The sequence below is a fragment of the Sus scrofa genome, chromosome 8, assembly GCF_000003025.6.
Source record: "Sus scrofa isolate TJ Tabasco breed Duroc chromosome 8, Sscrofa11.1, whole genome shotgun sequence".
Taxonomy (NCBI): Eukaryota; Metazoa; Chordata; class Mammalia; order Artiodactyla; family Suidae; genus Sus; species Sus scrofa.
The window spans coordinates 4,909,745-4,923,771 of record NC_010450.4 but is presented as its reverse complement, the minus strand read 5'-3'; the positions used below and the strand labels follow the sequence as shown (position 1 = coordinate 4,923,771).

The 14,027-nt window shown below is 56.0% G+C and overlaps 1 protein-coding gene across 2 annotated transcripts in view; it reads right to left on the bottom strand.

Moving 5' to 3' along the window:
• Positions 1 to 14,027, bottom strand: part of EVC2 (EvC ciliary complex subunit 2) — a 130,176-nt gene that overhangs the window by 99,884 nt on the left and 16,265 nt on the right. For both annotated transcript variants that reach the window (XM_021100987.1, XM_021100986.1), the window contains exons 5-7: positions 12,213 to 12,399; positions 7,777 to 7,886; positions 2,843 to 2,896 (exon numbers count right to left, since the gene is read on the bottom strand). In XM_021100987.1, coding sequence (XP_020956646.1) covers positions 2,843 to 2,896; positions 7,777 to 7,886; positions 12,213 to 12,399 — 351 coding nt within the window. The remainder of the gene's footprint in view (positions 1 to 2,842; positions 2,897 to 7,776; positions 7,887 to 12,212; positions 12,400 to 14,027) is intronic.

Genomic DNA, 14,027 nt, shown 5'->3' with positions numbered 1-14,027 from the left:
CAATCAGAGCTGCAGCTTCTGGCCTATGTCACAGCCACAGCAATGCCAGATCCGAACCGCATCTGCGACCTACACCACAATTTGTGGCAACACCAGATGCTTAATGCACCGAGTGAGGCCAGGGATCAAACCCCATCTTCATGGATACCAGTCAGGTTCTTAACCTGCTGAGCCACAGCAGGAGCTCCCTCTCCTCTATTTTTAATGAAGTCCTTCCTTTCACATCCAACCGAATTCTCACCTCCTCCAAGAGGGCTCTGCCATCATCCAGTGCACCCAGCCCACCTCAGTCTGGTCAGCATCCTTGGCACGTACCATCTCTGTGTCGGGTCTCATTCAACCTCACAACGTCGGTCACACCTGAGGGGCGTGGTTTGATTTCTCCCCCTTGTTTCATGCCTCCGTGTGGGGGAAGTGATGCCGGGTGATGGGTGACCTGAAGTCTCCTCCAGACTTCAAGACACCCAAGAATGTGCATGAACCTGACACACAGGCACAGCAAAGGCGCCGCCTCTTGGGAACGTAAGCTTGAGACACTGACATGCACCATATTCATTCACGATGAACACAGAGCCCCTGCACAGCGGTAGTGCTGGCGGGTGTAATGTGCGGGGGGCATTTGCGGAGCACTTAAACAACACCCAGCAGGCACGGCGCTGAGTGCTTTACCGGCATCTATCTGTTTCCATCGACAGCCACCCTAAGAGGTGGGTACTGTTCTTCTCCTTTTACAGCAAGGAAACTGAGGTGCAGGGCGGTAAGAAACATGCCCAAGGTCACATACAAACATTGGATGGATGGGGATTCAAGGTCAGGCTCTGATGCAAGACCCTGCTGCCTCTGCAACACTCTAGGGCCATCACCCACCCATGCTTCATCTCCCCACTTGGTGGTGACCTCTTTTTTTTTTTTTTTGTCTTTTTAGGGCCACACCCGCGGTGTATGGAGGTTCCCAGGCTAGGAGTTGAATTGGAGCTGTAACTGCCAGCCTACGCCAGGGCCACAGCAACCCAGGATCTGAGCCGCGTCAGTGACCTACATCACAGCTCACGGCAACACCGGATCCTTAACCCACTGAGTGAGGCCAGGGATCGAACCTTTGTCCTCATGGATACTAGTTGGGTTCATTAACCACTGAGCCACGACGGGAACTCCAGGGCGACCTCCTTGAATTCGGGCCACTGGCAGAGGTCACCTGGCATAGGGGTCAGGGAGGCCGAGGTCCAGCCCACTGCTCCACTGCCAGGTCTTGTCCCCATAGCGGGGGCACCTGTTCCCGCTTCTCCTGAAGGCGACATGTGAGCTGGGGGCAGCCCCAAAGCCCTGGGTGTGGCTCATCTCTATCCACGTTGAGGGGGTCTGGGGCCCGGAAGAAGGGCTCATAAATATTGATTAATGAGTGCCCTCTGCCCTTCCCGGCAATGACACCGCCATCAGCTCCCTCCTCCGCTGAGGGCGGTCACGGGCACTGATGACAGTCAGCTCAGTCACAGCCACCTACCCGTGCCACCTACCACAGCAGGCACCGTGGGAGACGTGGGAACGAGTCAGAGGTGGTCACACATCTCCCAGGAGAACTGTCTGTCCCTGTCTGCCTGACTCTGGTTTTGGTCCCGCCTCTCCTGGGCAGGAATTCGGCTCACTAGCAGGCAGTGGGGCCCACGGCCCAACGTGCCTGGCTTCAAATCTGGTTCTAACACCAGCTGTGTGGAAGGCCCGAGGCTTCCATCCTCTGTGAAGCGTGCTCACAAGGCTGGGCCTTGGCTGGGGCCCGGGACCTCGGATTTCTGCGGGTTCCCACCTTCCAGATAAGAGGGGCTCATAGGGCCTAAACTGTTGGGCAAGGGATGTGGTTTACACTGAACGCTTGCTGTCCTGCTGGGAGTCTGGAGGCCTGGCAGGTGCCAGGCAGAGGGAACCCTTGTGCCCAGGGCCCCAAACAAACCCTGGTCCTGGGTCTCTGATGAGCTTCCCTGGGGGACAACACTTTACATGTGTTGTCACGGCTCAGGAATTAAGTGTGTCCTGCACGTGTTTCTGCCAGGCGAGGCCTCTGGAAGCCGCGCCTGGTGTCCAGACCGGGCACCGTGTGGCTGTTCCCGTGGCTGATTCTGCTTCCCATCCTCTCTCTGTAATAAGTCAGCCTGAGCATAACTACGTGCGCAGGCCTGTGAGGCCTTCCAGAACATCACTGCGCCTCGAAGTGGTCTTGGGAACTAGACCACCAGCCGTGTGACCTTGGACAAGGGACTCGACCTGGGTGTGCCTGGGTGCCCCATCTACAAAATGCAGGTGATTATAAAGGACGCTCAGTGCCCCACCATTGTGGGGGGAACGACTCAGCTCCGCATACTAAGGATGCCTGGCGCCTACTGGGGGCCCGAGAAGTACGGAGTGTGGTTATTCGGCGAATAAACAGGTAAATGCGTGTATGCGTGAGCCGTGGGTGTGAGCTGAACACACATGGGGAAGTGTCCACGGTGAACAGGAGAAGCAGGACTTCAGGGCCCGGGGAAGCTCTGGGAAAACAAGACCTGACCGCCCGCTGGCCCCAGGTGGACCCTGCAGGGCGGGGACCAGCAGCCGAACAGACACAGATGGGTGGGTGTCCAGGCAGTGACCAAGCCGTCCAGGCAGTGACCAAGCCATCTGGCCCAGATGAAGGGGTCATCCAGGAAACCAACCAGACAGCTTCCGCCACACTGGGGGACCCCAGACTGCATGGAGCCCCCAGCCTCGGCGCATCTGCGAGGTGAGGGCCAAAGGCGGGCCCCTCCCTGCGGCTCTGAGAACAGCAAGAGACCAGGCACCCTGGGGACATAAGGCCCCCATTTCCTCTTACCGTTATCTTCTCGTCCGTTGTGATGGTAAGAAGGGCTTTTAGCTGCGTTCTGTTCTGGAAAAAGAAAAGAAAAGCGCTTGAGTGGACAGGTTTTGGCATCTGGCACACGGGGTGACATGCGGTGCCTCTCCAACCCACCGCGCCTGGAGCTCCAGCAGCCCTTGACTGTTGGGGGTCAGAGCTGGCGGGGGCTGGGTGCTACGGGCCCCGAGGGCTCCTTCTCTCCTGGAAGCGTGTGTGAAATCCAAACACCCGTTTCCCTGGTTACTAGGAAAACACAGGCAGCGGGCCCTCGTGGTGAAGCCCTTGGGGTCAGGATCGGGCAGGACTGGGGTGAGGGTCGACCCTGAAGCTTAGCCTCCCCATGCCCTGGAGCTGCCGTCCTCATCTTCCTGGGTCGGGTCTGCCCCCTTCAGGAAGAGGAGGGAATTGCAGGCCCTGATGTCACTGCTGAGACACCCCCCTCCCTCCCCCGCCCTTCCCCTTCTGAGGTTCCAGGCCCCCCTCCAACCCCCACCCCCTATGTGCCTGCTCCCAGTGCCCTTCCAACGCTCCTCTGCTCAGAAAGCTCAGGAAGCAGGAATGACGCAGGGTGAGCGTTGTGACTGCTCTGTCTAACCGCGTGGCGTCTGAGGAGACGGGCCAGGAGAGCATGGGGGTCTTCCTGGGGGAGGAGGCAACTGGAAGGCTGTGCAGGGCAGCAGGAAGAGCCGGAGGGCCCTGCTGGAGTCCAGCTCCATCACTCTCCAGCACTCCGGCGTCGGGCCAGATGTGGGCCTCTCTGGGCCTCGATTTCCTCATCTGTGCAATGGGAGCTACAGTCAACTCACAGGGTTGCTGTGAGGGTTCATGACAAGAGTGCCTGGCACGTTGGGAGAGTCCTATGAAAGGATTACGCTACTGGGTGTAGCAGGTCGTGGCGGTCATTGCGTTGTAGACAACCTGGCCGGGATGCATGGAGCCCGAAGTCCACGGAGCCAGGCAACCCTGTGGGATTCCAACACGGCCACTCGGGGGTATTTCCCCCTGACCTGAGCATGGTCCTCCCTGATCCACGCCCTGCAGTTCTTACAGCGGCTGCGCTGGGGCCCCCCAAGCCCTTCAGGGCCCACAGGACAAGCTGAGGGAGGTGTCAAAAGGAAATCAAAACGCTGCAAGCTTGCTTTTTCAGGAGGGAAATGGAAATTAAAAAAAAAAAAAAAAAACAGAAGCAGGAGTTTCCTTTGTGGCTCAGCGGTAACGAACCCGACTAGTGTCCATGAGGACACAGGTTTGATCCCTGGCCTCACTCAGTGGGTTAAGGATCTGGTGTTGCCGTGAGCTGTGGTGTAGGTCACAGACGCGGCTCGGATCCTGCGCAGCTGCGGCTGTGGTGTAGGCTGGCAGCTGCAGTTCGGATTTGACCCCCAGCCTGGGAACCTCCCTACGGTGTATGTGTGGCCCTAAAAAGACAAAACAAACAAACAAACAAAAACAAGTCTCTGAAGAAGAGACACGTATGACAATCCCTTGGCGCTTCCTGTTCCTGTGCTTCGGAATATTCGAGATGTCCTGTGAATTTCAGGGTCTTCTGGACCCGCGGGACCACTGCCTGGTTTCCTCTGCTGTGCTCGCCTCTCCCTCTGGCCCCTCCTCCTGTGTTTTCTGACACCCGGGGTCTAAGCAGAGAGGGGCTGACAGTGCTGTGCCACCCGGCTTGTCTGCATCTCTTTGCCAAACACAAATCCTCAGTCCCGCGGCAATTACGTCGACTCCGAGGCTTGAGAAATGGATCCCGGTCTGAAGTGAGGAAACTCGGGCCCCATGAGATCCAGGGGTGGTTCCGTAAGGTGGGCGGGATATTTAGACACTTTATAGTAGGGAGCTGGATATGAATGTTCTAGATTTTTCCCTCTTGACCTCCCTTCATCTCGGTCTTGTCTCATCTAACCTCGTGTGAACGTGGGGCGCGTGTGCACATCTGTATGTGCACGTGCACGCGTGGGTGAGCGTGTGTTCAAAAACGTATGTTCCACATGCACACACAGCGTGTTTCTGACAGCACCTACCTCGTGCTCTGAGGATCGGGAAATGGCAACTACTTCTTTTGCCCCTTCCATTGCTCAGGCACCGATTTAAAAGGTCAGAACTAGGGGAGTTCCCTGGTGGCCTAGTGGGTAGGATGTGACGCTTTCACCACTGCAGCCGGGGTTTGATCCCTGGTCTGGGAACGAAGATCCCACATTGAGCTGTCGCGTGCCACGGCCAAAAAATAAAGAAGTTCTAAGAAAATAAGTAAAGTGGCAGGACTGGAAGAAGTCTGCAGGGACCCTCCCTACCCCTCTCATTTTTCAGGGGGGGAAACTGAAGCCCAGAGACGCTGAACTGCTCCTGAACACACTGCCAAGGGCAGCGTTCCCGCCTCTGAAATAGCAGACACCGGCTCTACTCTAACTTGAAGGATTTCATCTAGCTGGGCACCTGCAGTTTTATTTTTATTTATTTACTTTATTTTTTTGTCTTTTCTTGAGCCATTCCCGCGGCATATGGAGGTTCCCAGGCTAGGGGTCTAATTGGAGCTGTAGCCACCGGCCTACGTCAGAGCCACAGCAACACGGGATCCAAGCCACGTCTGTGACCTACACCACAGCTCACGGCAACGCCGGATCGTTAACCCACTGAGCAAGGGCAGGGACCGAACCTGCAACCTCATGGTTCCTAGTCGGATTCGTTAACCACTGCGCCACGACGGGAACTCTGGGCGCCTGCAGTTTCATATAACTCCTTTATTCTCCCATTTGTAGTGTGAGCCTCTTCAGAGCCGAGCAGGCCGAGGTTCCCAGTGCGGATGTGAGCCTCACTCAGACTTTGATCGTTTTCACCCTCCAATACCCTCGACCTTCTCTGTGTCACACAAGGGGGCCCAGGAGTCCCCCAAAGACACTGTGAAGTCCAGCCAGGTGAACCGGGTGGAGGACGAGGCCGAGGCGCCCCTCCCCGCTGTCCAGCACTCATCCGCTCCGCAGACACCGGCCTTCCACCAGCCGCTTTTAAGGCAGGTCTAGGGAGGGCGATGCCGTCTAATGCAGGGAGGCAGGAGCCCAGAGCTCTGGGGTCCCCAGGGGGGCAGGGGGCCTCTCCGCTCTGTCCACACAACTGCCCAGAGAGCCCTAGAAGGCTTGGAAGGCAAAGGAGCCCGCAGGCCATGTGCACACATACAATCATCTCTGTACCTTGTTAGACAAGAGACAGTGTAGGGCAGTCTCCCTTTCGTAGATGAGAAATCTGAGGCTCAGAGAAGTCAAAAAAGACAAAAAAAACCTGCCTGAGAATCATTAGTTCACGAATCTAATTCATTCATTCATTTACTCAACAAATATGTACGGAGCACCCAGCGTGGGCTGGGCTCTACTTCTGGCGCTGAAAACCCACCTGGGAAGAGAGTGATGGGGTCCCCGGGCTCACGTAGCGGCACTGTAGTGAGGGGTGGGGTGGGGCTGAGATGCCACAGACAGGCACCAAGCAAAGCAACAGACAGGACCCATCAGGGCGTGACGGCCAGAGATGTGGCCCTGGAGTCGGTGGAGGCCCCCCTCATGCGACCCCACACCTCCCGCTGCCACATCAGCCTCTCCAGACACTTCCGGGAGGCGCGAAGCCGCCCTGGCCCAGGGTCCACACAGCTCTCCTCGAGAAGGTGGAGGCTTCCGGTTTCACTGGGTTTCTGAGTTTCCCACTGGTGGTTTCTGACGGTCGCCTTATCCTAAATTTTGATTTTAACGTAGCCGGGTTTCCGTCCTTTGAATCAGGGACGGTATTCCTTCTGGAGCATTTCATCTCCACGTTTTATCCATTGTCCTCGGTTCTCGACTTTGCCCTTCACGGTTTTCTGAGACATCTGTCTTTTCTGACAGTTTTATACAGTTTCCTCGCATCGGGTCTTTACCTTTTGGGAATCTTTCATTTGATTTACTTTTATCGAGGGTGAGTTTTCTCCTTACAGCAGAAATGCTGCACGCGGGCCCGTCCGCCTTGGGTGAAAGGAGCCAGCTGCCCTGAAGTCAGATTTTGATTCTGTCACATGACCTGGAAGGCTCCTTTCCCACATCTATCAAAAGGAACTTTCTCCAGGGTCTGAAGTCAGAACCAAATGACCAAAGGAACGAGCGCAGAAGCTCCTGGGGGACAGGGACAGATCACCTCTGTATCCCCGGGGGGGCAGGGCGCCTGGCACGTGCCATGCAACCAACCACATCCACCACCCACATGGAACGAGACGGGGCTACAGGCTGAATCACGTTCCCCCAAAATCCATATGCTGAAGCCTTAACCCCAGCACCTGAGAAGGCGCATTTGGAGACAAAGCCTTCGCAGAGGTGACTAAGGTCCAATGAGGTCATGGGGATGAGTCGCAAGCCAATATGCTCGGCGCCCTTATGAGAAGAGGCGGTTAGGACACACACGTGCAGAGGGACGACCATGAAGAGAGCCGTCTACACTCCAAGGCCAGAGGCCTCAGAGGAAACTCAACCTGCCCACACCCTGATGCAGACTTCCAGCCTCCAGGCCTGAGATTAGATACACTGCTCTTGTTTGGAGCCATCTGGTATCCGGCTTCTCGTCCCGGGAGCCCCGGCAAACCAACCCAAGGCGGAAACTACTGACGGAGGGCTCGCTCCGCACAAGAGCCGGTGATGAGAAATGCACATCTATGGATTACAGGTCCTTATAATCAGGCCCACACCGGTTAACGCATTAACTCACAGTCACAAGGAGCCACGAGAAAGCCTGGTTCCCGGCAAAGTCTCTGAGACCCTCGGGCCCGAGCACTCGTCCAGAACCTAGTACCACCGAATGAACGGAGGACGGAAGGCAGGAAAGAACGCCCAGCGGACGCTGTGCCCAAGGTTTCTACAACAGTGACAAGACAGGAGTGAAAGGCACGAGGACAGTACCGGTGACGAGGTCTGGAAGGACAGCAGGGCAGGAAGCATGAGGACCTCTCCACTCCCGACGCCTCCGGCCTCGAGCCAGGCTGTGTACTGCACCGAGAAGGAGTCTCCGACTGTTCAGAGGGAAGACACACACAGGTCAAGAGCGGGCCTCTGTCACCCTCCCTCCCCCAAAAGCCACGCATCCAAAGAGGCCAGAGTCACCGCCAACGGCGGCAGGGAGGGCCCCTTGGACCCCACAGGCTCCGTAGCAGGGAGGATGACCTGGGCCGCTGTGCTCTCAGGAGCCCTCTTTTTTTTTTTTCCTCTTTTAGGACCCCACCTGCAGCATATGGACGTTCCCGGGCTAGGGATGGAATTGGAGCTGCAGCTGCCAGCCGACATCACAGCCACACAAATGCAGGATCCGAGCCACGTCTGTGACCTAGGCTGCTTGAGGCGACGCCAGATCTTTAACCCACTGAGTGAGGCCAGGGATCGAACCCACATCCTCACAGACACCATGTTGGGTTCCTAACCTGCTGAACTACGACAGGAACTCCACAGCCCCCCCCCCTTTTTATTTCACTTGGCAGGGCGGCCAGTGGGTGCCTCCGCCCCGTCCAGCCCTGCCTGAGGCTGAGGCGGGCCAGGCTTTGTAATTCAGGGGTCGTTTAGCGCACACCCTTAGGACCCCCAGAGCCCTTGTGCTTTGTTCCAAGTCCAGATGGAGACTCGTTTATTCCCAACAGTCCCACCCACACAACGAAGGAAAAGAGTCTCTGCTGGACTCTGGGCCTCGGAGGACGGAGCCACTTGAGCTGCCTCCCTGCCACCTTCAGGCAGTGGGTTCCGTGGGTACAGTGGTGGGCACGGACGCAGCGCCAGACTGGGCCTGGGAGAGCGTGTGGGGGACGGTCCCTCGGGCTCATGAAGGGTCCCCTCCAGCCTCACGGTCTCTGTTTGGCCCTTGGTGGCTTAATTACAGAAACAGCGATGCTTCCCTCGGAGATGAGTTTTGACCCAAAGCCCCTAGAGGTCAGGACGGAAACGCCAGTTCTCAAGAGAAGGGGGCTCTGCCCCTGGAAGGGGCCACACTCATTCCCCAGTCCAGGGGGAACAGCAGGCCCAGAGTGGTGGGTGGAAAGACAGCGACCCGGAAAGAGAGCAGGTGACAGGGTGGCCACCCCTGCAGGTCTGCAGGTTTGCAGGAGACAGCGGTGTCTCAGCTCCGCCTTCTGCAGCGGGAGCCGGCGTGCCCTGGGGACCCTTCCTCTGCTGTTGGAAATGGACTGTGCCCACCCTCACTGCCAAGGGCGGATTCTTCCCGCTGAGCTGACGTCCCGGCTGGGCTCCGGGCGCCTGGCAGGAACGGAAGGCACCTTGCAACTGAAACTGAGAGAAAGGCCTCCATCCCTGCCCTTGCTGGCGGATGCCTCTAAACCGCAGCCAGGGCCTGGAGGGGACCCTGACTGCCGGTGTGGGGACACAGCTGTGTCTGCCCAGGGGCTGAGACTGGTGGCTGCCTGTCTCAAGTGGGTGGATGCAGAAATGTGAATGAAACAGCTTTGAGATGAAATTTACATGTCACCCCACGTGCCCCATTCTCAGCCTGAGATTCAAAGAATTTTGTCATCTATTTACAGAGTTGTGCAACCATCACCACCACCTGATTTTATTTTTTTATTTGAGTCCCTGTTTTTTGTCTCCACTTTCATTTATCCCACGTTTTTCCCCCTTACGATGAAAAAAGAGACCTATTTTTTTTTGGAGAAGAGGGAAGCAGTCGTAGCATTTAGTCAATGGGTTGATCTCTAGAACGTTCTGTGGTGATGGGAGCGCTCTGTCTGTGTGTCACTCAGCACAGGAGCACCAGCCACACGTGGCTGTTGAGCACTTGCAATGTGGCTGGTGTGGCTGAGAAACCGGGTTTCGTTTTATTTCATTTTAATGAGTTCAAATTTAAAAAGCCACACGCGGGTAGTGACTGCCATGCTGGCTACTGCCTTGGGACGCTGGGACGTTGTTTCGTCACCACCTCTGATTCAGAACATTCTCACACTCGAAAAAGAAGCCTCGTGCCCGATGGCACTCACTCTCCAAAGCCACCTCCACCCCAGGCACCACTAATCTGCACTGGGGGACTACCTGGCCTTTTTTTTTTTTTTTTTTTTTTTTTTTTTGGTCTTTTTAGGGCTGCAACCATGGCATTATGCAAGTTCCCAGGCTAGGGGTTGAATCGGAGCTGCAGCTGCCAACCTGCGCCACAGCCACAGCAACGTGGGACATGAGCCTCATCGGCAACGGACACCACAGCTCACGGCAACGCCGGATCCTTAACCCACTGAGCGAGGCCGGGGATCGAACCTGCGTCCTCATGGATCCTAGTCGGGTTCTTAACTTGCTGAGCCACAACGGGAACTCCCTGACTGGCCTTTTGGGCATCTCGTAGAGATGGAATCACACAAGGGGTGCTCTTCCCATCTGGCTTCTTTCCCGAGCACCTGTCTTTGAGGTTCATCCATGTCGAAAGGATATGAGCACTTCATTCAGATCCAGTAACATCCCACTGTGCGGCCAGACCACACTGCGTCCACATGATAAGGCTCTTGTGTCCCTTTACCTCTGGAAATTTTAAAAAGGGAAGCCTGCGAGAAAGTTGGCGTCCAACTCATTCAGCTGCTGAGCCAAGAGGCTGCACCCTTTCCGCTGCTGTGGGAACCCCAACCCCTTCCAGCAGCAACAACCCTCTGGGAGTGGGGAGAGTCTGGACAGAAAAAAACAATCAGAAGATGGTCTGGGGAATCTTTTTAAAAATTTGACTTTGGACTTCAAAACTTACAAGGGTAAACATTTTGATCTCAGGAGTTCCCACTGTGGCACCGTGAGTTAAGAATCCAACTCCAGGAAGTTCCTGTTGTGGCTCAGCAGTAATGAGCCTGACTAGTATCCATGAGGACACGGGTTCGATTCCTGGCCTTGCTTAGTTGGGTAAGGGCTCCAGCATTGCCGTGAGCTGTGGTGGAGGTCACAGGCTCAGCTCAGATCCTGCTTTCTGTGGCTGTGGTGTAGGCCAGCAGCTGCAGCTCCAATTCAACCCCTAGCCCAGGAACTTCCATATGCTGTGGGTGCGGCCCCCAAATGAAAAAAAGAACCCGACTCTAGCAGCTCCAGTGGATGCAGAGGCTTGGGTTCTATCCCTGGCCAAGCTCAGTGGGTTGATGGATCTGGGGTTGCCACAATTGTGCTCGGATTCAATCCCTAGCCCGGGAACGTCCATATGCAGGGGGGTGCAGCCATTTAAAAAAAAAAAAAGTTTTGGTTTCGGGTCTTAATGCCTTTTGCACTTGAATATACTAGGATTTCTATCAGTAGGGGATTCATTTCTGAACCTTTCATTTCTCCCTGAGAGTTTGCAAAAGGAAGGTGCTGGCAGGTCCTTGTTAGAGCATCTTTGTGTGATGAACTCAGGGCTGTCCTTTAATCATATCGCAAACCCCCTGATGTTCCTTGTGGAATCGTGTGGCTGGATGTGATCTGAACGGGTATTAGAATTAGGGGGAACGTCCAGCCTTGCGTACAGAGGGACCTTTGAGTTTATTTCAAAAGTGCGACACCCTGAGTCACTTCCAAAGACTTCACAGGGCAGGAAAAAATCTCTCCGTCCCACCGGCCATCCCAGAAGGACACACGCAGGGGCAGTGGGTGGGGGTTTGGGGGGAGCAGGGCTGTCCTGCATCCTGACCAACAGCTGATCTCCCTCCCCAGGGCCCGTCGTCTCTGGCAACCCTCAGATTAATGACCAGTCCAGAAAGTTTGCAGAACAAAGGGACAGCGATCGGCAGAGGAGGTACCTGTCACCACCCCTGATGCTTCTGTCCGTGAGCCTGAAACAGGGCTGGCCTCTCACTGGGCGACGCACCCCTCCGATGGGAATTCTGGGGTGCACCGCTGGTCAGCCCATCTTCCTCGTGGGGTGGGCTGCCGGCAGGAAGAGCGACCGCTCTGCTCCTGCAGGAATTGGGGCGCCGGCCCGAGATGGCCAGTGGGTGACGAAGCCCACCCACCTCTGCCGGGCAGTCAGCCAGCACTCCCGGATCAAGCTCTTCACTTTAGCGAGTGATGGTAATTTTGGTATCTGGCTGATGTATACACTGGGGTTCACTGTAAACTCTTTGTCTGCGTTTGACAGGTTTCATAATAAATGTTGAATATATACATTTTAAAAATTCGCTTCCCAAATCCCACCTGTTTCAAGCTAAGTGAGAAATCCAGCTTCTTGGCCACAGATACCAAGCAGGGGGTCTCCTCCTCAGATGCCCCCATCAGAGAATCCGTTTGGAGGCTTAGCTGCACGAACGGGTCACGTGTTGAAGAACAGACCTGCCTCACGTCCTGGGCCCTGTATCTGCCCGTGGTTTCACCATGTCCTCCCCCGGACATCACAGCCCTGCTGTTACCTTGCAGGAACTTCTTCCTGAAAGCCTGGAACCCCCTGGAGGTCTGGTTTCCAGCCGACTCCCTCACGCTCAGGCCGGTGACGTTGTCCAGCAAGAGCAGGTCAGAGAGGTTGGTGGCCGAGGGCGCCCGGGTGTTGTGCACCAGCAGCTGCACGTGGACCACCGGCCACTCGCTCTGCCCGGTCACCTAGGACAGGAGGGGCAGTGAGGCCAGACGCGCAGGCAAACCCCATTTCCCAACCCCAGGCCCCAGCTCGACCAGAGCCCGTTAGGTCTTCAGGCAGAGGTGGGGGACTCCGGCTCAGAGATTCTGAGAATTTATCAGGTCCGATTTCAAAGGCACCGGAAGGATTGCGACTCCTGCCTGCCAAGCTGTGCCCTGAGACAGTTTCAAAATTCTTAAATGCTGGGCCATCACGCCACGGAGGAGCTCAGAAAAACATCCACGCACAGAACCACAGTCAGGCTGGGGAAACTGACGGCTGGTGTCACCAAAGCAAACAGTGGCTCTTTCTTACTCCATCACTTTGAAGCCGGCGCAGGGTCTCTGATGGTCACGTGAACTCCGGCACTGCCCGGAGCTGGTCTCCTATCTCCTGGTCAGTCTCCCACTTCCAGAATCTGCCTGGCCACGAGTTTGAATAGCTCATCTGTTGGAAGCCATCAGTGGCCTGAAAGCTCGGCTCCCCCTCTGACGTCTGCAACCTGGCCCTGCTCCTTCTGTCTGAGCCCGTCTCCCACCACTGCTGCCCTTCCTGCAGCCCCGCGCTGCTGAAAGAGCCCCAGGGGCTAAGACAAGACAGGGAAGCAAGGTATGTGCCAGGCACAGTGAGCTCTGGAATGCAATAAGGGGAACACGCAGGTCGGAGAATTTGTTTTCTTCTTTTAGAGCTGCACCTGCGACATATGGAAGCTCCCAGGCTAGGGGTCGAATTGGAGCTACAGCTGCCAGCCTACACCACAGCCACAGCAACGCGGGATCTGAGCCACATCTGTGACCTACACCAAAGCTTGTGGCAACGCCAGATCCTTAACCCACAGAGTGAGGCCAGGGATTGAATCCACAACCTTGTGGACGCTAGTCAGGTTCTTAACCTGATGAGCCACAACGAGAACTCCAAGCTGTGAAACTTTGTGTGTAGGATATTGGCACCTATGTAAAAAGGGGAAGAAGGAAGGTGTGTGTAGGTACGTGTCCCCCCCCAACACACTCCCAACGTGTGCTTCCCCACCCCCCCCGCCGAGTCATAACTGCACGCCCGTGGCAGAAAATGTCTCTAGAAGGACATGTGAGAGATTGGCAGCACCATCTCGATCCAGGAAGGGGAGCAAGAGAGCCAAGGGCCTGGGCTGATGTGAGGGCTGTGCAGCGCATGGCTGGCTCAGCAGGCTTGGCCGTCCAGCCCCTGCACCTCCCCAAGAGAGGACTGGCCCTGGACCAGATCCTGGGAAATGAGCCACGAAAGCCCTGGGAACATCCTGCCTCATAAGAGTGTCTTTCTTTTTTCTTTTTTATATTATTATTATTATCTTTTGTCTTTGTAATGTCTCACTGTGGCATATGGAGGTTCCCAGGCTAGGGGTCGAATCGGAGCTGTAGCTGCTGGTCTACACCACAGCCACAGCAACGCAGGATCCGAGCTGTGTCTGCGACCTACACCAGAGCTCATAGCAACACTGGATCCTTGACCCACTGAGCGAGGCCAGGGATCAAACCCAAATCCTCCTAGTTACTAGTCGGATTTGTTACCTCTGAGCCACATCGGGAACCCCTGATAAGAGTGTGTTTATATACCTATGGCCTAGGGCGGCAGG